General features: G+C 51.7%; 1 protein-coding gene across 1 annotated transcript in view; it reads right to left on the reverse strand.

The window, feature by feature from the left end:
* The window catches only part of CLPB (caseinolytic mitochondrial matrix peptidase chaperone subunit B), a 124,539-nt gene that overhangs the window by 49,568 nt on the left and 50,322 nt on the right, over positions 1–24,649 (reverse strand). The window contains 1 exon segment of the mRNA XM_029058060.2: positions 17,307–17,435. Coding sequence (XP_028913893.1) covers positions 17,307–17,435 — 129 coding nt within the window.

The raw sequence follows: 24,649 nt of genomic DNA on the forward strand, positions 1-24,649 counted from the left end.
GGTCCTTCTGACTCCCGGGCCCGTGCTCTATCCACTAGGCCCTGCTGCTTCCCACTTGGGTCTGCACCCCTTAAGCATTTGGCTATTCAACCGAAAGCACTACTGTACATATATCCTTATACTCTGCCATCTCCCCTCCCTGTAATTTATTGAATATCTGCTTCCCCTCTCTACACTCTAAGCTCCCTGAAGGCAGGGATCGTGTCGAGAGCAGCAGCATGGAAAGAGCACGGGCCTGGGAGCCGGAGGGCCTGGATTCTAATCCCCGCTCTGCAATTTGCCTGTGTGACCTTGGGCAAATCACTTCACTTCTCTTTGCCTCAATTTCCTCATCTCTAAAAGGGGAATTCAACTGTTCTCCCTCCTACTTAGACTGTACGCCCCGTGTGGGACAGAGACTGTGTCCGACCTGGTTATCTTGTATCTATCCCAGTGCTTTGTAGAGTGATTGGCAGGTATAAGCCCTTAACATATATTATCATTATTATCAACTCTATTATATTGTTTTGCAAATTCCACGGTCTGCCCGAAAAATAAACAAATGGATTTTGGAGCAAATCAAACCAAAGTGGTCTTTGGAAGGCCAAATGACTCGACTTAGATGAGCATTTTTTGGACACATCATCAGGAAGACTGATTCTCTGGAGAAGACACTAATGCTAGGAAAAGTCCAGGGAAAACGTGGAAGAGGCAGACCGGCAGCTAGAAGGATAGAGAACATAACAACGATAATGGAAGAACTGTTAGAGAGGTAACCGACTATGGCAGAAGACAGGACTTTCCGGAGAAAGTATATCCCAAGAGTCGCTATGAATCGGAAACGATTCGACGGCACTTGATAATAATTATACTGTGCTCTCCCAAGCTCTTCATACAGTGCTCTGCACACAGAAAGTGCTCAGTAAATGCCAATCAATCAATCAATGGTATCGATTGACTGAATGATACCATTCATCGATGGATGGAAATCTTGACGGTGCAGAAGGCTGGGCTCATAACCTTGATCTAGCAGAAAGGGACAGGGACCTGGGACTCGGGAGTTCCTCAAGAGAAGAGGCCGAGGAAGGGTTCTGGGTGGGGATGGCAACCTAGGGCCCCCATGGCCCCGGAGAGTCCGGGTGGTCCGTCTGAACAGGCCACGACCAGCTCACTCCCACACGCTCCACAGAGCTCTGCCGGCCCACTGGCCCCGGGTGGGTCCGGCTGAAACTTGCCTGGGATTCTGCCGTGTCATCAGCCATCAGCTTTGACAAGTTGTGACATTATTATGGCTCCACACGGCTAGTTACAGTAATGGAAGAGGACTCCTGTCCTCCAGAGCCCCTGCTGATTCAATTAGCATGATCACCCTATTTTCAGGAAAATAAGCCTCTTTTTTAAATCAATAAGGCACCAATATTGTGCAGGCAGCTTTTAATGTGGGGCAGGGATGCTAAGCAGCTTTCCGTGGGTTAGGGGAGATGCCCGTGCCTATGAATTTCGTTATATCTTTTCTTTAAATTAGAGAGAAAATAAACCCATTATAACACCTCGCCCCCACGGTGATGGCCTCACCCCGCCAGACCAACCTAAGGGTGGAGTCTCCGGCCCGATGGGGGAGTGGGTGGCGCGCTAAGGGTGCTTTTGGTCAGTTAACTCGTCTTCCCCAAAGCCCCGCAGCCCGGGACCAGGGCAGGCCCCACCAGGCTGCCCTAAGCCATCAGGTGCCTCTCTCTACTGGATTGCAAATTCCTTGAGGGCAGGGAACAGATCTACCAACCTTGTTATATTGTCCTCTCCGAAGTGCTTAGCAGAGTGCTCTGCATGCAGTAAGCACTCAATAAATACCATGGATTGATTGACTGATTCCAAATACCCAGTACAATGCTTTGCTCAGAGTGGCTGCCCAGCACAGTGAAGCGCTTTATGTGCCAGGCGCTGTACTACCTGCTGGGGTAGATAGAAGCAAATTGGGTTGGACACTCATTCATTCATTCAATAGTATTTATTCATTCATTCATTCATTCAATAGTATTTATTGAGCGCTTACTATGTGCAGAGCACTGTACTAAGCGCTTGGGATTAACAAGTCGGCAACAGATAGAGACAGTCCCTGCCGTTTGACGGGCTTACGGTCTAATCGGGGGAGACGGACAGACAAGAACAATGGCACTAAACAGCGTCAAGGGGAAGAACATCTCGTAAAAACCGATGGCGACTAAATAGAATCAAGGCGATGTACAATTCATTAACAAAATAAATAGGGTAACGAAAATATATACAGTTGAGCGGACGAGTACGGTGCTGTGGGGATGGGAAGGGAGAGGTGGAGGAGCAGAGGGAAAAGGGGAAAATGAGGCTTTAGCTGCGGAGAGGTAAAGGGGGGATGGCAGAGGGAGTAGAGGGGGAAGAGGAGCTCAGTCTGGGAAGGCCTCTTGGAGGAGGTGATTTTTAAGTAAGGTTTTGAAGAGGGAAAGAGAATCAGTTTGGCGGAGGTGAGGAGGGAGGGCGTTCCAGGACCGCGGGAGGACGTGACCCGGGGGTCGATGGCGGGATGGGCGAGACCGAGGGACGGTGAGGAGGTGGGCGGCGGAGGAGCGGAGCGTGCGGGGTGGGCGGTAGAAAGAGAGAAGGGAGGAGAGGTAGGAAGGGGCAAGGTGATGGAGAGCCTCGAAGCCTAGAGTGAGGAGTTTTTGTTTGGAGCGGAGGTCGATAGGCAACCACTGGAGTTGTTTAAGAAGGGGAGTGACATGCCCAGATCATTTCTGCAGGAAGATGAGCCGGGCAGCGGAGTGAAGAATAGACCGGAGCGGGGCGAGAGAGGAGGAAGGGAGGTCAGAGAGAAGGCTGACACACTAGTCTAGCCGGGATATAACGAGAGCCCGTAATAGCAAGGGACACATCCCTGTCCCATGTGGGACAACCTGATTACCTTGTATTTATTTACCCCAGAGCTTAGAACAGTGCTTGGCACATAGTAAGCACTTAACAAATACGATAATTACTATCCCCATTTTACAGATGAGGCAACTGTGGCCCAGGGAAGTGAAATGACTTGCCCAGGGTCACAGAGCAGACAAGTGGCAGAGCTGGGATTAGAACTCACGACCTTCTGACTCCCAGGCCCATGCTCTCTCCACTTGGCCATGCTGCTTCTCAGCAAAAATAAAAAATTGGTATTTATTGGGCACTTACTGTGTGCAGACAACTGTACCAGGCGCTTGGGGAAGTACAGATGGGACCGAGCTCTGCCCATTGTAGCCTCCTAATAGATGCAGTGGACGACGCTTGCCCCCAAGGAGAGGTTTCCCTCTGACCCAGAGACCATGCTGGGGCAGGGAGTTCTGAACGAACTCCACCACGTCCCGCTCGAGGACGCCTATGCAGGGGCAGCCAAGTTAGCTGGGGAATTACAGAGGGGAAAACTGGTCCTATCTAGCTCGACCCTCTGCCCCGTTCCTGGAAGTCTCAGAAACGTGGCGGCCCTTTATGAGTCTGATCTTAATGCTTGGGCATTTTGGTGCTTGGGCAGGTGGGCTGCTCCTGTCCTTCCCATTGGTTGTCAGTCCCGTGAGGGCAGAGACTGTGTCTCCTCCTCCCTCTCCCCTGCCAGAGCACTCTGTATCCACGCTCTGCACTCGGTATGGCGCTTTTTTTTTTCTTTAAAATGGTATTTATTAAGCGTTCCCTGTGTGCCAAGCACTGTTCATTCATTCGATCACATTTATTGAGCGCTTTCTGTGTGCAAGATACCATACTAAGTGCTTGGAAGAGTACATAAAGAGACAAATTCCCTGCCCACAGTGAGTCTACACTGTTCTAAGCCCCGGGGCACTCGATTCAGGCCCGTGACTGAAGGGGTACCATCAGGGAGGGCGGAGGGGAGCGATCTAGAAGGCCCAGGTTCCTTGTGGCTGTATTTTAGAAAGGGCAGATCAGAGCTGGATGGGCTCCCGGTCTGAACCCAGGCAGACCGGAAGGGTGGGAAGCCTTGGCCGCGAGGGGACAGGACTGTAGTTCACTGACTCACGGGGAAGGGTAGACGGGGCCGACCTGGAGTTGCTCTCCAATCCCAGATCCCACACTCCAGGGCGAGGGGCATCCAATGCGGCCCGAGGTTCAAAATCAATAAAGGAAATGCTCGGTCACCCAGTGGGAGAGGTAAGCCCTTGGAATTCTCTCCCACAGGGAACTGGTTGGCTGAAAAAATCAGCAAGTCCCAGAGGGGTGGGGTCCTGTCTCTGGATCAGTGCTCTCCGATGAGTCACTCCAGGGAAGGGGCCGGGTGCCGGAAGGCCCATCTCAAACCGTGAGAGGAGCCTGAACACTGTCCTACCACGCTTGAGAAGCAGCGTGGCCTGGTGCATAGAGCACGGGCCCGGGGGTCAGAGGGCCTGGTCTTTAATCCTGCTGTGTGACTTCGGGCACGTCACTTTATCTCTCTGCGCCTCGGTTCCCGCATCTGCAAAATGGGGATTCAAAAGCTGTCCTTCTTCCTATGGAGACCGTGAGCCCCATGTGGGACCTAATTAGGTTGTATCAACCCCAGTGCTTAGTACAATATTTGGTAGATCGTAAGGGCTTAACGAATACTATTATTATTCCTGGTACCCCTGTCAGAGGCCAAGTCCTGGCACGGATGGACGGCGGAGTGGTTTTGCTCAGGGTCAGGTGAGCTTCGAAGGTTGAAAACACACCAAATAACTGGTGAAGCTGGATCCATCATTCTCCAAATTGCCCTGGGCCTGCTACGGGGGCTGAGAGCAACAAACACCGAGGGGTCGGATGGTCCGTGAGTGACCCCTGAACCCCCGATTCTAAATCCCGGCCACGATTTGCCCCAGACCGGAAAGTAAAATCCTGGGAGACTGGGATTGAAAATTCAATCACGGCCCTGACTGCGGCCGGCATCCCGGGACGGCGAGCTCAGTTGGGTAAGAGCGCCGGCACGTTCACGCGCCCGCCCGTTTGACCTTCCCCTCCGCCCTCTTCCCTCTCAGCCGCCGTGGGGTCGGGGCCATAGACGGAGACTTTGGGGGCCGACCGGGACTGTCAGCTACTGTCAGCTTTCCTTCCTTCAGGGGTTATTATTACTGTTAATCGTATTTACCGAGCGCTGTGTGCAAAGCACTGCCCTAAGCGCTTGGCGGGGCACGATAAAACAGCAAGCACATTCTCTGTCCCACAGTGCTTCAGCACACACAGAAAGTGGAAAAAAAATCACTGTGTGTACATGTATGTTTTCATGCACGTTGTGCAGGAAAAGGAGGCAAGAATGAGGGAGAGGTGGAGAGAGATAGAGACTACACCTTCAGAAAGTGGCTGGGTCTTCCCAGCCCAATTTAGGCGCAAAGTTACCCCCGTCCCGACTGCCCAAACGCATTCCCTCCCCGGCCCCCGGGCTCTATTCTCGGCCGCCTCTCTGGGGCCAAACCCGTCCCTCCTCCCATTCCCGGTCGGCCCCCACAAAAGCGGGGGAGAAAGAGGTTGGGGGAAAGGTCGAACGGGCGGACGCGTGAAAGTGCCGGGGCTCTTATCCGACTGAGCTCTCCGTCCCGGGATGCCGGCCGCGGCCAGGCAGGGCCGTGATTGGATTTTCAATCCCAGTCTCCCAGGATTTTAATTACTGGTCTGGGGCGGCAAGGAGCGGAGCTGGCCGGCGTTGGAAGGAGGGGGTCGATACGCTGGCCCGCAACATATTGAGCCACAATGCCTGCAGACTCTATTGCACTATTTAATCATCTTTTGCAAAATTTACAGTGTAACCAAAGGAATCGATACAGAATTTATCACATTCCCTTGTAAATCTGAGCTGGGAAAGAGTTTCAGGCAGTTTGTATGGAGAGGGAGGGGTGAACCAGGGTACACTGTGGGAGTCAGAAGTTGAAACCAAACCCAAACTCGCACTCTAACAACTCTTCCCAGGGGCTGATGCACGGACTTAAACTGCAGCGGGAGAACCAAAGAACTTCTTGACTCTTAGAGGATGGGAATGAGGGGGAAAGGGAGGGGATGGGGTGTTAAACCCTGAAATAGGCAGGGAAGAAGAGGGTGTGGTTTCCATTCCTGGGCATCTTTAAGGAAAGAGCAGATCCCGTGTGTCCTGGGTGGGTTGGTCCTTCCTGTCCAGAGGCAGGGGGTGGGACCGGGAGAAGGCTGCAGCAAAGAAGCAGTGTGGCCTAGTGGAAAGAACATGTGACAGAGAGCCAGAGGGCCCAGGGTCTAATGTTGGCTCTGTCGCTTGTCTGAGAAGCAGCGTGGCTGAGTGGAAAGAGCCTGGGCTTGGGAGTCAGAGGTCTTGGGTTCTAATCCCGGCTCCGCCACTAGTCCGCTGTGTGACCTTGGGCAGACCACTTAACCTCTCTGTGCCTCCGTTACCTCATCTGGAAAAGGGGGATTAAGACTGTGAGCCCCAAGTGGGACAACCTGATTACCTTGTAACCAACCCAGCGCTTAGTACAGTGACTGGCACATAGTAAGCATTTAACAAATGCCGCTAAAGAAAACAAAGCAAAACAAAACTTGTTCTCCCTCTAACTTAACGCTGTGAGCCCCATGTGGAACCTTGTATCTACCCCAGCACTTAGTACCATTTGGGGCACATAGTAAGCGGCTAACAAATACCACGATTACTATTATTTTTTTTTTTTCAATTTCTGAACAGCCCATTCGATAGCCTAGAGGAGTAACCCTCCCTGACCTCCTCTCCAGCCCCATGTGGGACTTTGTACGATCTAGTAACTACCCCAATGCTCAGTACAGTTTGGGGCACATAGTAAACAGCTAACAAGCAGCATGGCGAAGTGGACAGAGCACAGGCCTGGGGGTCATAAGGTCACAGGTTCTAATCGTGGCTCCGTCATTTGTCTGCTGTGTCACCTTGGGCAAGCCACTTCACTTCTCTGGGCATCAGTTACCTCATCTGTAAAATGGGGATTGAGACTGAGTCCCATGTGAGATGGGGGACTGTGTCCAACCCAAATTGCTTGTATCCTCCCCAGCACTTAGTACTGTGCCTGGCACATAGTGAGCACTCAACGAATACTGCAATTATTATTATTAATAAACACCACAATTATTATTATTATTAATAAACATCACAATTATTATTATTGCAATTTCTGAACAGCCCACCCAGTAGCTTGGAGAAGTGACCCTCCCCATCTCCCTCCCCGGCCCCCCCCACCAGTGCTGGCCTACTTTAGGTGTGTCGCTCCACCTCACGGCAACTGTGTGACTCAACCAAAACGTTCTGTTGTGCAATGGACAGATCGACCTCCAACAAGGCTTCCCCCTCCCCTAGGAGTCTGGAGGTCCAGGCCCACAGACAGTTTGGCTTTGTCACAAGCACCGGGAGTGGGCATGGGCAAGACACTTGACATAGCGGGGCAGGTAGTGGGCGCTTATGGCCTGTGGGAAATAACTGTTAGCTGGAAAAGGAGCATAAGGCATGGGCTCAATTATCATCATCACCATCACCATCCGAATTATTATGATTATTTGTTAAGCACTTCAAAAATGACATTTCTTAATAATGATGATGGCATTTATTAAGCGCTTACTATGTGCAGAGCATTGTTCTAAACGCTGGGGGGGATACAAGGTTGTCCCACGTGGGGCTCACAGTCTTCATCCCCATTTTGCAGATGAGGGAACTGAGGCCCAGAGAAGTTAAGTGACTTGTCCAAAGTCACACATCTGACAAGTGGCAGAGGTGGGCTTAGAACCCATGACTTCTGACTCCCAAACCCGGGCTCTTTTCGCTGAGCCACGCTGCTTCTTAAGCACTTACTATATGCCGGGCACTGCACTAAGCAATGGGGTAGATACGAGCTACTCAGATTGGACACAGTCCATGTCCCACGTGGGGCTCACAGTCTTAATGCTTGTGAGAAGCAGCGTGGCTCAGTGGAAAGAGCCCGGGCTTGGGAGTCAAAGGTCATGAGTTCGAATCCCGGCTCTGCCACTTGTCAGCTGGGTGACTGTGGGCAAGTCACTTAACTTCTCTGTGCCTCAGTTACATCATCTGTAAAATGGGGATTAACCGTGAGCCTCACGTGAGACAACCTGATTACCCTGTAACTACCCCAGTGCTTAGAACAGTGCTCTGCACATAGTAAGAGCTTAACAAATACCAACATTATTATTATTATTAATAATGGTCATTTTACAGATGACATACTCGCCGCTTACTTGGTTCCTAAGCGTTGGGGTAGATACAACCTCATCATGTCAGACACAATCCCTGTCCCATAGGGCTCACAGCCCTAGTAGGAAGGACAACAGGGATTGAATCCCTACTTCATAGATGATGAAGCTGAGGCCCAGAGAAGTGAAGTGACTTGCCCAAGGTCAGAAAGCAGGCAGTTGGTACAGCTTGAATTAGAACCCAGGTCTTCTGACTCCCAGGCCTGTGTTCTTTCCACTCGGCTACGCTCCTTCTATCAGGGTCAGTCAGGAAAATTTACCTGAACCCAACAGCAATATCTACGGAGTACCTACACTGTGGAAAGCACTGCACTAAGCGGTGGGGGAAGCAGCGTGGCTCAGTGGCAAAAGCCCGGGCTTGGGAGTCAGAAGTCATGGGTTCTAATTCCGGCTCCGCCGCTTGTCAGCTGTGTGACTTTGGGCAAGTCACAACTTATCTGGGCCTCAGTGACCTCATCTATAAAATGGGGATGAAGATTGTGAGCCCTACGTGGGACACCCTGATTACCTTGTATCCCCCCCAGCGCTTAGAACACTGCTTGGCACATAGTAAGTGCTTAACAAATACCAACATAATTATTATTATTATTACTGGGAAGCAGTGTGGCACAGTGGATACAGCATGGGTCTGGGGGTCAGAAGGTCATGGGTTCTAATCCCGGCTCCACAACTTGTCTGCTCTGGGACCTTGGGCAAATCACTTCACTTCTCTGTGCCTAAGTTACTTCATCTGCAAAATGGCAATTAAGACTGTAAGCCCTAAGAAGGACAGGGACTGTGTCCAACCCGATTTGCTTGTATCCACCCCAGCACTCAATAAAGTGCCTGGCACATAGTAAGTGCTTAATAAATACCACTATTATTATTATTAGGGAATCTGCCAGTCCAGCGGGGGAGACGGACCCTACAATAAACTACAGGAAGAAGGGAAGGAAGAGGGGTTTCGGGAGGCTGATCTGGAAGAGTCAGGCCTCCCCGGCTGGCCGGCAACGGCAGCAGCCTTCTGGCTGAGAGAAAGCTGGCAATCCCTGCTACTATTCCGGGAGAGTTCTGGGCCCAGAGGCACTACTGAAACCAGGCTCCACTTTTGAATTCCTAAAGCCCAATTAACTTCATTCGACACTTTCCCAACAATGATCTCATTCTGTCTTCACAACACCCCCAAGAGGCACGGAGAAGCGGGTATTATTATCCCCATTTGACAGGAGAGGAAACTCAGGCCCAGACAGGTTAAAGGAGCTGCCCAGTGTGACCCGGCAGGCCGGTGAATAGAGCTGGGACTAGAACTCCAGTCTCTTGTTTCCCAGACCGCTGACTTTCCTCCTAGAGTCCAGCCCACTGCTGCCTTTGCTTTTCTGGGGGAAGGGCAAGGGTCTTGTGCCGCCATCACACAGTGTGGCACACATGGGCAGCAGCATGGCGTAGTGCCTCGGAGTCAGAAGGTGGTGGGTTCTAATCCCGGTTCTGCCACTTGTCTGCCATGTGGCCTTGAGCAAGTCACTTCACTTCTCTGGGCCTCAGTTCCCTCATCTGTAAAATAGGGACTGAGACAGTGAGCCCCACATGGGACAGAGACTGTGTCCAACCTGATTCTGCTTGTATCCACCCCAGCGCTTAGTACAGTGCCTGGCACAAAGTAAGCGCTTGAGAAACACCACAATTGTTACACGTGACGACCCTCGCTGCCTGGAGGTCCCAGAGGTCCATGGGGCCGAAGGGGAACGACTGTCAGACGCTCATCCGGTCAACCGTCAGGGGGTAGAGATTTGATGCTAAAGGAGGGGTGGAGGGAGGAAAAGACGTGGGGGTTTTACCCTCGAGGGGCTGACGGTCTAATGGAGGAGACAGGGTACGTGCACGCACACGCATGCATCGGCCCTCTTCAGCTTTGGGCTGGGGGAAGGGGCAGAGATAGAGGGAAGAGGAGCCCCAGCTCCTGCCCTCCAGAGGCTGACAGTCCGGTGGAAGGGGTGCATCTGTCGCTGAGGTCACGTCTCTGAGGGAGCCTCCCGGCCCCTCCTCCCCCCAGGCGTTCTCTGGGCCACGTCTCCACTCCTCTGCTGTCAGTCCCCCGCCATCTGCACATGCTCAGGAGTCCTCAGGTGCAGCCTGAAGAGATTACCTGATTGATGAGCTGACGAGACCCATTCCCGCGCTGGAGAGAAATAATATTACAGGGCCAACACGTGCTTTCGCAGAACCCCTAGGGGGCTAAGTTAAGTCACCTCCCTCCCCCTTGCAGCCTGCCGCGGGGCTGGTTGGGGTTCTGCTGGGTCCGGGTCGCCCTGATAGGCAACGGGGCAGGGACACAAAGTCAGTCTTGCCTTTCCTGTATCGCGGCCACTCACGGCTCTGCGGGTCACACGGGCCTGGGGCGGCAGACCAACTGGGTCCCGATCTGTGGATGCAAACAACTCCCTCACGCTGAGCGATGTATTTTCCCAGAATGTCCCGAAATGTTTGACTGGGAGAAGCATTAAGGAGCTAAAAAGGAGAATAAGCCACTCTGAGGCCAGGCGGAAGGGGGAGGTGTAACTCGGGGTCTGGGAGCAAGGGGATGAGAAATTGCTGGGCTGGGGGCTGGAATTGCTGGGTTTGGAGCTGGGGTTGGGGCCTATGATGAGACGGGCTGGTCAGCACCAAGGAGTGGGGAATTTTCACAATGACCAGGAAAGCGGGAGCAGAGGACCCCAGAATGGGAAAGAGGAAGGACTGTGCCCCAATCTCGACCATCTCGTTGCCAACCCCTTTCCCACATTCTCCCCCTCCTCCTCCAAATATGCCAGAATACCACTCTCTCTACCTTCAGAGTATTAAGGTCACATCTTCTCTAAGAGACCTTCCCCAATTAATCCCTCTTTTCTCCGGTTAGCTCTCCCTTCTGCGACACCTATGTACTTCGATCTGAGATCTCTGGACTTCTGATATTCACACCCACCTCCAGCCCCACAGCACTTATGTACATATCTCTAAATTATTATAAATAAATTATTTACTCACACTAATGCCTGTTTCCCCCTCTAGACTGTAAACTTGTTATGGGCAGCGAACGCGTCTGCTAATTCTTTTGTACTGTACTCTCCCAAGCGCTTAGTAGAGTGCTCTGCACATAGTAAGTGCCCAACAGAGACAACTGATTGATTGATTGATTGAGACTCCTGTGTCCTAGGGATGAAATATCAGGGGGAAATTGCCTGAAGTCTCCCCCATTCCTGGGGAGGCCCAGGAAGTAGCTGGGGGGGAGGGAGGAGTAAAGGGGGAGAGGTGGAGAGTTGGAGGGAGAGAGTGAGGGCATGCACTCACTGGGGAGGCCAGAGGCCTGCAAGCTGGACTCCCCGCCGACACTCTCTGAGGGGGTGACAGATGGAGCTCAGCTGAATGGAACGGGAAGAGGGAAATGCAATTTGGGGTCAAAGAGGGAACTGAGCTAGATTTCCTGGCCTTAAGAGGAAAGCTGCTATCCTGCTTCAGAAAGGACCTGCGGTGTCAGAGGGTTGGGAAGAAGGATGGGGGTGGGGAGGATCCCCACGATCATCACTCAATGCCATGACTGGGCAAGGTGAGCCCGGTAGGACAGGAGGCCGCTGTTGAGGTGGCTGGTCAGTTGGGGCTCCTGTCAGCCTAAAAGCGCCCAGGCTAAAGCTAACAGTGAGAGGGGTGGGAGAACTGGGTATTAATCATTATATCTGTGGGATTTGTTAAGCGCTTACTATGTGCCAAGAACACTACTAAGCGCTTTGTAGAGACAAGATTATGAGGTCCCTGTCCCACAATGGGTTCACATCTGAACAAGAGGGTAAACGGATATTGTGTTGTACTCTCCCAAACGCTTAGTACAGTACTCTGCACATACTATGCTCTCAATAAATACCATTAATTGATCAAAATCCCCATTTTACAAATGTGGCGACTGAGGTGCTGAGAAGTGACTTTCCAAGGTCACAGAGCAGGCAAGTGGTGGGACCGGAATTAGAATCCAAGTCCTCTGACTCCAAGGACTGGGCTCAGACACCACAGCAGCAGGCCCCACTCAACCCAAAACAGCTGGTGGGGGGCGGGGGAAGAATGGAAGTTGGACACCAGGAGAGGGACTGAGAGGCGAGGACAGAGGGTTGCAGTGGTCCCGTGGGAGCTGGGGAGTGTAGAAGACCTCCACTTCCCAGAGAGCTCCTCAGTCCCATCAGGCTTCCTGGCAGTTCTGCTCGAAGCCCGGGGAAGGAAGCTGAATGGCACAGCAGATCCTTGTCCTCAATTCATTCCTCTCCTTCAATCCACATATTCAGTCTGTCCTGTCTATTCCATCTTCACCTAAGCCCTCCTTTCCTCTTTGCCCACTCCCTTCTGTGTTGCCCTGACTTGGTCCCTTTACTGACTTGGTCCCTTTACTCAGCTCCCCCGACCCCCAGCCTCACGGCACTTATGTACATATCAACCTCCGCACAAAACAAAAACTTCTCACTCTAGGCTTCAAGGCTCTCCATCACCTCGCCCCTTCCTACCTCTCCTTCCTTCTCTCTACTGCCCACCCCGCATGCTCCGCTCCTCTGCCGCCCACCTCCTCACCGTCCCTCGGTCTCGCCTATCCCGTCGACCCCTGGGCCACGTCCTCCCGCTGTCCTGGAATGCCCTCCCTCCTCACCTCCGCCAAACTAATTCTCTTCCCCTCTTCAAATCCCTACTTAAAGCTCACCTCTTCCAAGAGGCCTTCCCAGATTGAGCTCCCCTTTTTCCCTCTGCTCCCTCTACCCCCCCTTTACCTCTCCCCAGCTAAACCCTCTTCTCCCCCCTTTCCCTCTGCTCCTCCCCCCTCCCGTCCCATCCCCTCAGCACTGTACTCGTCCGCTCAACTGTATATATCTTCATCACCCTATTTGTTTAATGAGCTGTACATCGCCCTGATTCTATTTATTTGCTATTGTTTTAATGAGATGTTCTTCCCCTTGACTCTATTTATTGCCATTGTTCTTGTCTGTCCATCTCTCCCGATTAGACTGTACGCCCGTCATAGGGCAGGGACAGTCTCTATCTGTTGCCGACTTGTACATTCCAAGCGCTTAGTACAGTGCTCTGCACATAGTAAGTGCTCAATAAATACTATTGAATGAATGAATGAATATCTGTAATTTATTTATTTATATTATTGTCTATCTCCCCCTCTAGATTGTAAGCTGGTTGTGCAGGGAATACGTCTGTTATATTGTACTCTCCCCAGCACTTAGTACAGGGCCTGGCACACAGAAAGTGTTCAATAAATAAGACTGACTAGCTGACTAGAATCCATCTCTTCCTCGCCATCCAGATTGCTACTCTGCTGGTCTAATCTCTTCTCATATCCTGTCTCATCTTCTACAACAGCCTCCTCACTGGCCTCCCTGCCTTCTGTCTCTCTCTCCAGTCCATATTTCACTTTGCTGCCCAGATCATTTTTTTAAAAAAATTGTTTGCATACATCTCCCCACTCCTCAAATGCCACCAAGAGTTGCCCACCCACCTCTCCATCAAGCAGAAACTCCTCACCTTCTGTTTTAAGGCACTCAATCAGCTCTTTCCCTATTCCCTATTCTTGTTCTTCAGTCAGTCAATCGTATTACTTGAGTGTTTACTGAGTACAGAGTACAATATAACAATATAACAGACATATTCCCTGCCCAAAGAGAGCTTACAGGCTTCACCACTATAACCTAGCCTGGACACTCGGCTCCTCTGCCTCCAACTTCCTCACTGTGCCTTGGTCTCGTCTCTCTCGCTGCCGATCCCTTGCTCGCTTCCTCCCTCCTGACTTGAATTCCCTCCTCTTCATTACCAACAGGTCACCCGCTCCCCATCTTCAAAGCCCTACTAAAATCAGACCTCCCCCAGGAAGCCTTCCTCGAACTAACCTCTCATCTCCCCACCCTATTTTTCCTCCCTTTTCCAGCGACTATACACTTGGGCCTGTATCCTCTAATTACTTGAATACTTCCCCCACTCCCACGGCCCTTATGTACATATCTTTTCTTAGATTGTGAGCCCTCCTAGAGATAGGGATTGTGTCACTTATTATACTTATTATATACTTGTTATTATAATTATCATGGTATTTGTTCAGTCAATAGTATTTATTGAGTGCTTACTATGTGCAGAGCACTGTACTAAGCACTTGGAATGTACAAATCGGCAAAAGATACAGTCCCTGCCCTCTGACGGACTTACAGTCTAATCAGGGGAGACAGACAGACAGACAAAAACAACAGCAATAAATAGAATCAAGGGGATGAACATCTCATTAAAACAACAGCAAATAAATAGAATCAATGTGATGTACAGCTCATTAACAAAATAAATAGGGTAATGAAAATATATACAGTTGAGCGGACGAGTACAGTGCTGAGGGGAGGGGAAGGCGGTGGAGAAGCAGAGGGAAAGGGGGGAAAAAGAGGGCTTAGCTAAGGAGAGGTGAAGGGGGGTAGGGGGAGAGCAGAGGGAAAAGGGGGAGCTCAGTCTGGGAAGGCCTCTTGGAGGAGGTGAGCTTTAAGTAGGGTTTTGAAGAGGGGAAGAGAAGCACAAGCACCTATTTGTTAAGCACCTACTACGTGCCAGGCACTGTTCTAAGCACTGGGGTAAATATGAGATACGCAGGTTGAACAATTGGGCACAAGGGGCTCACACTCTTAATTCCCATTTTACAGATGAGAGAACTGAGGCACTGAGAACTGAAGTGATTTGCCTAAGGTCGTACAGCCGACAAGTGGCACAGCCGGGATTAGAACCCTTGACCCTCTGACTCCCAGACCTGTGCTCTCTCTGCTAAGCCTTGCTGTTTCTGTGCAATGCTCTGAACACAAAATAGAGAAGCAGCGTGGTTCAGTGAAAAAGAGCACGGGCTTGGGAGTCAGAGGTCATCAGTTAGAATCCCAGCTCTGCCACTTGTCAGCTGTGTGACTGTGGGCAAGTCACTTCACTTCTCTGTGCCTGAGTTACCTCATCTGTAAAATGGGGATTAACTGTGAGCCTCATAGTTTACCTGATTACCCTGTATCTACCCCAGCGCTTAGAACAGTGCTCGGCACATAGTAAGCGCTTAACAAATACCAGCATTATTGTAAGTGTTTAATAAATACTATAATTTCTACTTATTCTCTGATGCTTCCTCTCTCTGTAGTTTATTTTTACTGTCTGCCTCCCTGACTAGGTTGTAATTGCCTTATGGCTGGGGATCCTGTCTACTCACTCCGTTGTACTGTGCTCTCCCAAGAGCTTAATAGAGTGCTCTGCACAGAGTAAGTGCTCAGTAAATACCACTGATTGATTGATGCGGCATGGCCAGCAGGTCACACGTGGAGGCTGTCCCATCACCAGACACCTCCACCTCTGCTGTCTGGGGAGCGACGGTGGGGATCCACACAAGCCCAAGGACAGGCTCAACACCCCAAGGATATCCAGGAGTCCTGTTCAGAGCAACATGGCAGCACTGTGGACTTCCTGGCCGCAGCCACCGCTATGCCGAGCCCAGGGAGGAGAGGGTGCACAGAGGAAGATGCCAAACTGCGGCTGCCCCCTACACACGGCCCACGGCCAACAACTCTCCGTAGGCGACTGGTCCAACCCACAGGCCTGCCCTGGCTACTCTCCTGGGGCGTCGGTCCAGGCGGGAAGCTCAACAGACAGGGCCTGGGGGGAGGAGGAGGCAGGGCCGGACTCACGGTCCGCTGGACACACACACCCAGCCGGGCCATCCGGGGTCAGGACCAGGCCGGGAAAGGGGAGATGAGGTCGGGAGGGGAAGGCAGCCTGTGGTCAGGCACGGGGCCTCTCTCCCGGCAGGGATAGAATAACAGGCACTTGTTTAAGCAGCGGAGATGGAGGCGGGAGAGTTAATGGCTTTGGCCTGGGGGGGGGGCTGCGCGGTCAGCCGGAGGAAGGGCCGAGGAGTGTAAATGGACACTCTGTTAAAAAGGCAGGTGGAGGGAAGGGGAGGGGCGGGGGGGGAGGCAGAGAGGAGGAGGAAGAGGAGGCGGGATGGGGTCTGTTCCATGTCAGCACACAGGAAACACCCTACCCCATCGTGTCAATGGGGCCAAATGCACAGTGAAATTATCTTCACAAAAGGCCCAGGATGGACACTATTTAAAAGGTGTTCGATCCCTGCCCGGGAGATCTGGGCGCTCCGTTAAGCAAAGCTGCGCACTGCCCTTCACGTCGGCTAGCAGTGCTGCGGGGAGGTGTCTGAGTGGCAGGAGCCGGACCCCGGGACGGAGGGATAATGCCCCGAGGGAAGGGCGGGGAGGGCCAGGGAGGGGACAGAGTCAATTAGAGCCAAGAAAACCCCACTGAGCAGAAAAGAGAACATGTTAAGCGATCTGACCCCCACCTCCGGCAGGCCGGCACCCCGAGAGCCAAGGGCTTTGTCCGAGGAGAACAATGCTCGGCCCCGACCCTGGTTCCCACTCTGGCAGCTGCCCGTGGAGGGGCAGGAAGGTCTCCCGATGCCCCGAAGGCTCTCGGATGGTCAGCGGAGAGCGCTCTATCGGAGACGACTCCGGCCTCCGGCTGGAAACGGAAGAAGCCGGAGAGGACCCGGGCAGGCCCAACCCAAAACCCTCCCTGGCGCAATCACCGGAGCTGTGGGCCCTGCTTCCTCTTTCTGTCACTGAAGCTGGAAGCAGATCCTGTGACTAGTCCTCACCCCTTGCCAGGGGCATTCCAGGCAGAACGTGCCTGCATAGGCTCACCCAGGTGCCCCCTGGAACTCTGCCATCCCTTCCCTTTAAACTAGATATGAGCTCATTCCGGGCGGGGAATGTCACTGTTTATTGTTGTACTGTACTTTCCCAAGCAATGACTACAGTGCTCTGCATAGAGTAAGCGCTTGATAAATACAATTGAATAAATGAACTAGAAGAACCAACTGCACACTGCCCTTCCCCGACCCAGCCTTCCTCTTCCAAGCCCTGCTCTCAACCATCTCTCAGGGCTGGGACAGCCTCCCACTCCTCCTTTAAAGTACAGTCACTGATCTCCTTCTCCTCCTCCAAGAAGCCTTCCCCGACAACATCCCATCCCCAAATCGGTCCAGAATCACTCATTCTGGCCCAGCACGCGACCCAGCTGTTGCCGTGGCCCCGGCTGCCCGGCCTCACCTCCCTCCAGCAGCTCCTTGACGGTCCGGTAGTCATCGGCGAGGACGGCATAGTGCAGAGCCGTGCAGCCCCTGAAGCTGGCCCGGTTGTTCAGGCGGTTGTTGAAGTCGTCTTCCCGGGTCACTAGGACTGGGGTGGGGTCGGAGGGGCAGAGAAACAAAGCAAAGCCGTCAGGTACCTTGGGATTGAGACGATCTCTCTGCACCCGTCTCTTTCTACAGAGAAAATGTTGTACAGTAAAAACTCGGACCTCTCAAGGGGATCTCCGGTGGACCTGGAGAAACTACTATCCCGGCCTCTTGTGGAGAACTTGCCTCCACCCCCACCCCAACCAGGCTAATTAAAAGTGCTGCCAGTGCCAACCCAGCAAGTATCGGAGCGTGCGTATCCCCTGCTTCTTGGGTCGTGCCCTAGAAATTGGGTTAGAAATCCAAATCGCCCAGGAAGATCTGTCTGGTGCCCACCTGGGGCGGAGGGGAGGGATGGGGACTCCTGCCCGTTCGGGGTGGGGGTGGGGCTGACTGTTCTGGGTCATTGCAGTTTTTATTAGTTTTGGCATAGCAGGTGGGTTTCGGGGTCGCTGCTCCCACCGTGACCCTGGGGGCGGGTCTCCTGTGGCCTGCCCAGGGAGGGGGGGACGGTGGGGTTGGATACTGGGGGCACCTGCACATTTAAAGACCTAGCTTTTTGGGAGAGGGAGCTTCTCCTGCATCACCTCCATGGTCTGCCTCCTCCGCTCTTTTTCATGAGCTGCACAGTACAGTGCTCTGTACATAGTAAGCGCTCGATAAATACGACTGACTGACTGACTGACTGACTGAATGAATGAATGAACGAACGCTGCCGGCGGAAATCTAGATATCAAGCCGACCTCATCCCCTTCAGGTTTATCCTTACATGCTTTAACTCTGCCCTCTCCTCTGTCTGGCAAAATTATTTCTCCATCCTTATTGACACCTATGCCCACTGCCCTCACTAGTTATTCCAGACATTTAGCTTCCTCCTCAAACCCCCTGCCCCTCCGCCTACCCCAATCTTTGCCCCCAGTTACCTGGCCACCGGCTTTATTTAGAAGACTGAAACTATCAGGCGTGATCTCCCTAAAACAATCCCTGCCCCTCTCCAGTCTCTCCCCCCTCCCGCCCCTTCTTCAACTTTCCCATCTTTCCGGGCAGTATCAAGAGATCTCCTGCCTTCTCTCAAAATCCATCCCTTCCAGCTGCACACTCGATCCCATCCCTTCACACCTTACCAAAACACTTGCCCCCTCCCTTCTTCCTCCCCTAACTGCATTTTCAACGGTTCCCTCCCCAATGGCTTCTTCTCCATTGCTTTCAACAATGTCCATGTGGCCCCATTCCCTCCCTTGACCCCAGGGCTCCCTCCAGTTATCATCCCATCTCCCTCCTACCATTTCTCTCCAAACTCCTGAATGAGCTGTCTATACCCGCTGTCTCGATCCCCTCCAATATGGCTTCTGTCCCCTTCACTCCACAGAAACCACCCTCTCAAAGATCACGAATGATCTCCTTGCCAAATCCAAATGCCTCGACTGCATCCTAATACTCCTCGACCTCTCAGCTGCCTTTGACACTGTCAACCACCCCCGTCTCCTGGAAACTTTATCCAACCTCAGCTTCACTGACTCTGTTCTGGTTCACCTCATCTCTCTGACCGTTCATTCTCAGTCTCCTTCGTGGGCTCCTCCTCTGCCACCCATCCCCTAACAGTGGGGGTCCCTCAGGGCTCAGTTCTGGGTCCCCTTCTATTCTCCATCTACACCCTCACCCTTGGAGAACTCATTCATTCCCATGGCTTCAACTACCACCTCTTTGCGATGACACCCAAATCTACATCTCCAGCCCTGTTCTCTCTCCTCTACAGTCTCGCGTTTCTTCCTGCCTTCAAGACACCTCTACTTGGATGTCCCATCATCACTTCAAACTTAACATGTTTAAAACAGAACTCAACTTCCCACCCAAACCCTGTCCTTCCCCTGACTTTCCCATCACTGTAGAAAGCACCATCATCCTTCCTGTCTCAAGTCCATAGTCTTGGCATTACCCTTAACTCCTCTCTCTCACTCAACCCACATATTCAAACCATTACTAAATCCCGGCAGTTCGACCTTCACAACAGAGCCAAAGTCTGCCCTTTTCTCTTCATCCAAACTGCTACTATGTTAGTCCAAGCTCTTATCCTATCCCACCTTGATTACGTATCAGCCTCCTTGCTGACCTGCCTGCCTCCGGTTTCACCCCACTCTGGTCCATTCTTCACTCTGCTGCCCTGATCACTTTCTACAAAAATGTTCAAGGCCTGTTTCCCCTCTCCTCAAGAGCCCCCAGTGGTTGCCCATCCACCTCCACATCAAACAGAAACTCTTTACCATCAGTTTTAAAGCGGTCAATCCGCTTGCCCCCTTCTACCTCATCTCGGTACTCTCCTACTACAACCCTGCTCATACACTTCACTTCTCTAATGACAACCTTCTCAATGGACCTCAATCTCGTCTTGTAGCCGGCCTCTGGCCCACATCCTGCCTCTAGCTTGGAATGCCCTCCCTCCTCATAACTGATACACAATTACCCACCCCACCTTCAAAGCCTTACTGAAGCCACATCTCCTCTAAGAGGCCTTCCCTAAGCCCTCCCCTCCTCTTCTCCCACTTCCTTCTGCGTCACCCTAACTTGTTCCCTTTATTCATCCCCCCCTCCCAGCTCAACAGCACTTATATTATCTGTCATTTATTTATTTATATTAATGTCTGTCTCCCCCTCTAGATTGTAAGCTCGCTGTGGGCCGGGAATGTGTCTTTTGTATTGCATTACTATACGCTAGCCAGGGCTCAGTAAAGTGCTTTGCAAACAGTAAGTGCTCAATAAATACAACTGACTGAGGTAGGTGCTGGAATGAAGCTGGGAACTGCTGGGTTTCGATATGGACTTACCTGGCCCTCTGCACTAGGTACTAGTGCACTGGGCACTAACATTAATAATCACTGTGGTATTTGGTAAGCGCTTATTATATGTCAAGTACTGTACTTATTATATGTCAAGCACTGTACTGAGTGCCGGGGTAGATACAAGATAATCGAGAGGCTCACAGCCTAAAGGGGAGGGAGAACAGGTATTCAATCCTCAATTTACGGATGAGGAAAGTTAAGTGTCTTGCCCATGGCCGCACAGCAATAAGTGGCAGAGTTGGGATCAGAACCCAGGACCTCTGACTTCCACATCCGTTCTCTTTCCACTAGGCCATGCTGCTTCCCTGGCTTTTCACTGGGCTGGTCTCGAGGGCAGAATTGGATCGAAGAGATGACTTTGGGGAAGGGGGTCATTCCTTCTTGTCTGAAATCAGGGTCCCGGAGCTGCCCTGTCCTCTGTAAGGGCACTGAGGCTGATATTGGCACACCAACCACCTGACACAGACTTCAAAGTGGGCAGCCAGGAGCCAGTACCACCCTGCCTCCCCCTGCCTGGGAACTGGCTGCCCCAGGATGCCCCCCAGGCAGAGAACAGAGAAAATCCTCTTCTCGGGGCCTGTCTGTGACGGCCCACTCATCCCTCCCTAGTCTTTTGGAAGAACTGAGTGCTGGAGCTGGAGGCACGCGGGCTGGGTGAGGAGCCCACTTCCAGCATCGAGGGCGGGGAGGGACTTCTCCAGGACGGGGTCCTGGGAGCCGCTCTCCTATAGCTGCAATGTATTTATATATCTGTAATTTATTTGTACTGATGTCTGTCTCCTCCGTTCTAGACCGTAAGTTTGGAGTGGACAGGGAATATGTCTGTTTATTGTTATATTGTACTCTTCCAACACTGCTGACACCTGTTGCCTCTGCCACTCTTCTCTGGCTCTCAAACAAACCCAAGAGATGCCCACTCAAACCCGCAGTGGCTGACGGTTAGGAAGCAGTGGCTTTCCTAGCAATTACGCCAATTCATCAACAGAATTTATTGAGCACTTACTGCTATAGACCACTGTACTAGATGCTTGGGAGAATCCCATACAACAGAGTTGGTAGACATGCTTCCTGCCCACAAGTTAACAGCCTTGAGGGGGAGACAGACTTCTTTTTTTCACGGTGTTTGTTAAGTGCTTACTATGTGCCAGGCACCATATTAAGCACTGGGGTTAGTAAAAGCTAATCAGATTGGTCACAGAGACTCACAGTCTTAATCCCCATTTTACAGATGGGGGAACTGTGGTCTGGAGAAGTGACTTGTCCAAGGTCATATGGCAGACAAGTGGTGGAGTCATAATTAGAACCCAGGTCCTTCTGACTCTCAGGCCCATGCTCTATCCACTATGCCCCGCTGCTTCAAAAATAAAATAAATTAATAATAATAATAATAATAATGTTGGTATTTGTTAAGCGCTTACTATGTGCCGAGCACTGTTCTAAGCGCTGGGGTAGACATAGGGGAATCAGGTTGTCCCACGTGGGGCTCACAGTCTTAATCCCCATTTTACAGATGAGGGAACTGAGGCACAGAGAAGTTAAGTGACTCGCCCACAGTCACACAGCCGACAAGTGGCAGAGCTGGGATTCGAACTCATGAGCCCTGACTCCAAAGCCCGTGCTCTTTCCACTGAGCCACGCTGCTTCTCCTGGCAGGGGGAAGCAACAGCATATAAGGACATGTAGGTAAGTGCTGTGGGGCTGCGGTACAGATTATCCAAGTACTTAGGGAGTACAGGTCCAAGTTCATAGGCGACACAGAAGGGAGAGTAGATCGGGTGGGGAAAATGAGGGCTTAGTCAGGGCAGACTTCTTGGAAATGTGATTTTAGTAGGGCTTTGAAGGTGCAGAGACTGGTGGTCTGACAGATATGAAGGGAAGGGACTTCCAGGACAGCGGGAGGGAAAGTAAACCAGACAAGATTGAGGTACAGTGAGTAGGCAGGTGTTAGATGAGTGAAGAATGCAGGTTGGGTTGCAGGAGACTAGTGAAGTTAGGTAGGAGGGCAAGAGTAGACTGAGTGCCTTAAAATGACCTCATCCTGGGTTTAACCCATCAGGCTTGGGTCACCTTTTAAAAAAAATGAAAAAAAGAAAAAAGGTATTTATTAAGCACTTACTATGTGCCAGGCACCATTCTAAGTGCTGGGATAGACACAAGCTAATCAAGTTGGATACAATCCATGTCCCACATGGGGCTCACGGTCTTAATCCCCATTTTACAGATGAATTAACTGAGGTACAGAGAGGTTAATGGACTTGCCCACGGACATACAGCAGACAAATGGTGGAGCCGGTATTAGAATCCAGGTCCTTCTGACTCTCAGGCCTGTGCTCTATCCACTAGGCAGAGAAGCAGCATGGCTCTGTGGAAAGAGCCCGGGCTTGGGAGTCAGAGGTCATGGGTTCTAATCCCGGCTCCACCACTAATCAGCTGTAGGACTCTGGGCAAGTCACTCAACTTCTTTGTGCCTCAGTTAACTCATCTGTAAAATGGGGATTAGGACTCTAGGCTTCAAGGCTCTCCATCACCTTGCCCCTTCCTACCTCTCCTCCCTTCTCTCTTTCTACTGCCCACCCCGCACGCTCTGCTCCTCTGCCGCCCACCTCCTCACCGTCCCTCGGTCTCGCCTATCCCGCCGTCGACCCCCGGGTCACGTCCTCCCGCGGTCCTGGAACGCCCTCCCTCCTCACCTCCGCCAAACTGATTCTCTTTCCCTCTTCAAAACCCTACTTAAAACTCACCTCCTCCAAGAGGCGTTCCCAGACTGAGCTCCTCTTCTCCCTCTACTCCCTCTGCCATCCCCCCTTTACCTCTCCGCAGCTAAACCCTCATTTTCCCCTTTTCCCTCTGCTCCTCCACCTCTCCCTTCCCATCCCCACAGCACTGTACTCGTCCGCTCAACTGTATAGATAATACATACATAATAGGGTATGTATTTTCGTTACCCTATTTATTTTGTTAATGAATTGTACATCGCCTCGATTCTATTTAGTTGCCATCGGTTTTTACGAGATGTTCTTCCCCTTGACGCTGTTTAGTGCCATTGTTCTTGTCTGTCCGTCTCCCCCGATTAGACTGTAAGCCCGTCAAACGGCAGGGACTGTCTCTATCTGTTGCCGACTTGTTCATCCCAAGCGCTTAGTACAGTGCTCTGCACATAGTAAGCGCTCAATAAATACTATTGAATGAATGAATGACTGTGGGACATGTGGGACAACCTGATTACCTTATATCTACCCCAGCGCTTAGAACAGTGCTCGGCACATAGTAAGCGCTTAACAAACGCCATCGTTATTGTCTCGTGAGCACACTTGAGCACCCTACATGAGGTATGGTTTGGGGGATGCCTCAACTCATGACAGAGGGGCAGCTCCCGTGACCTTTCGCTCACTCTCCATTGGGTGCTGTTGGGATGGAAGAAAAAAAGACATAACCCCCGACCTTGAGGAGATTACAGTCAGATGGGGGCAATGGACAGACAAAGGCCCACAGACAGGGAACAAAAGATAAAAGGTACGCAAAATCCTTAGAAACCACCGAAAGATACAGAAACACAAGTTATGAGGAACCCTCAATATGCAATTTGCAGAGAGCCACAGTCAAGCAAGGTTAACCTGGGAGGTCTTCTTGGAGGCACTGTATATCTGTGAGCATGGAGGCCGGACACTAGCCTTAGAGAAGCAGCATGGTGTAGCGGACAGAGCACGGACCTGCGAGTCAGGGGGTCAAGGGTTATAACCCCTGTCTGCTGTGTGACCTTGGGCATATCACTTCATTTCTCTCTGCCTCAGTTACTTCAGCTGTAAAATAGGGACTGAGTCTGTGAGCCCCACATGGGACAGGATTGTGTCCAACCCCATTTGCCTGTAACCACCCCAACGCTTAATACAGTGCCTGGGACAGAGTAAGCGCTTAACAAATGCCACTAATTATTATTATAATTACACCAAGGAGCCACCCTCCTGGAGAGAACAAAGACGAGATGGGGCGGTCCAATGGTCCAATTATTCACTGTGGCACCAGGAAGCTTGCCTGGCAGCACGAAGCTTGGGCTGCACAGAGGTTTCTGGAAGACCAGGCTCCCAGCAGCTCCCCGCCAATAATAACTGTGGTATTATGTGCCAGGCACCGTATACAAGTAAATAGGATTGGACACGGTCCTTGTCCCACATGGGGCTCACAGTCTTAATCCCCATTTTACATATGAGGTAACTGAGGCACAGAGGAGTGAAGTGACTTGCCAAGGTGACACAGCAGACAAGTGGCAGTGTCAGGAAAGAATCTATGTCCTTCTGAATCTATGTACCAGGTGCATGCTCTATTCACTAGGCCACGCCAACCTCTCAGTGGGCCCCCAGCAGGATCTTAAGAGACCCCC

This window comes from Ornithorhynchus anatinus, chromosome 2, assembly GCF_004115215.2.
Source record: "Ornithorhynchus anatinus isolate Pmale09 chromosome 2, mOrnAna1.pri.v4, whole genome shotgun sequence".
Lineage (NCBI taxonomy): Eukaryota > Metazoa > Chordata > Mammalia > Monotremata > Ornithorhynchidae > Ornithorhynchus > Ornithorhynchus anatinus.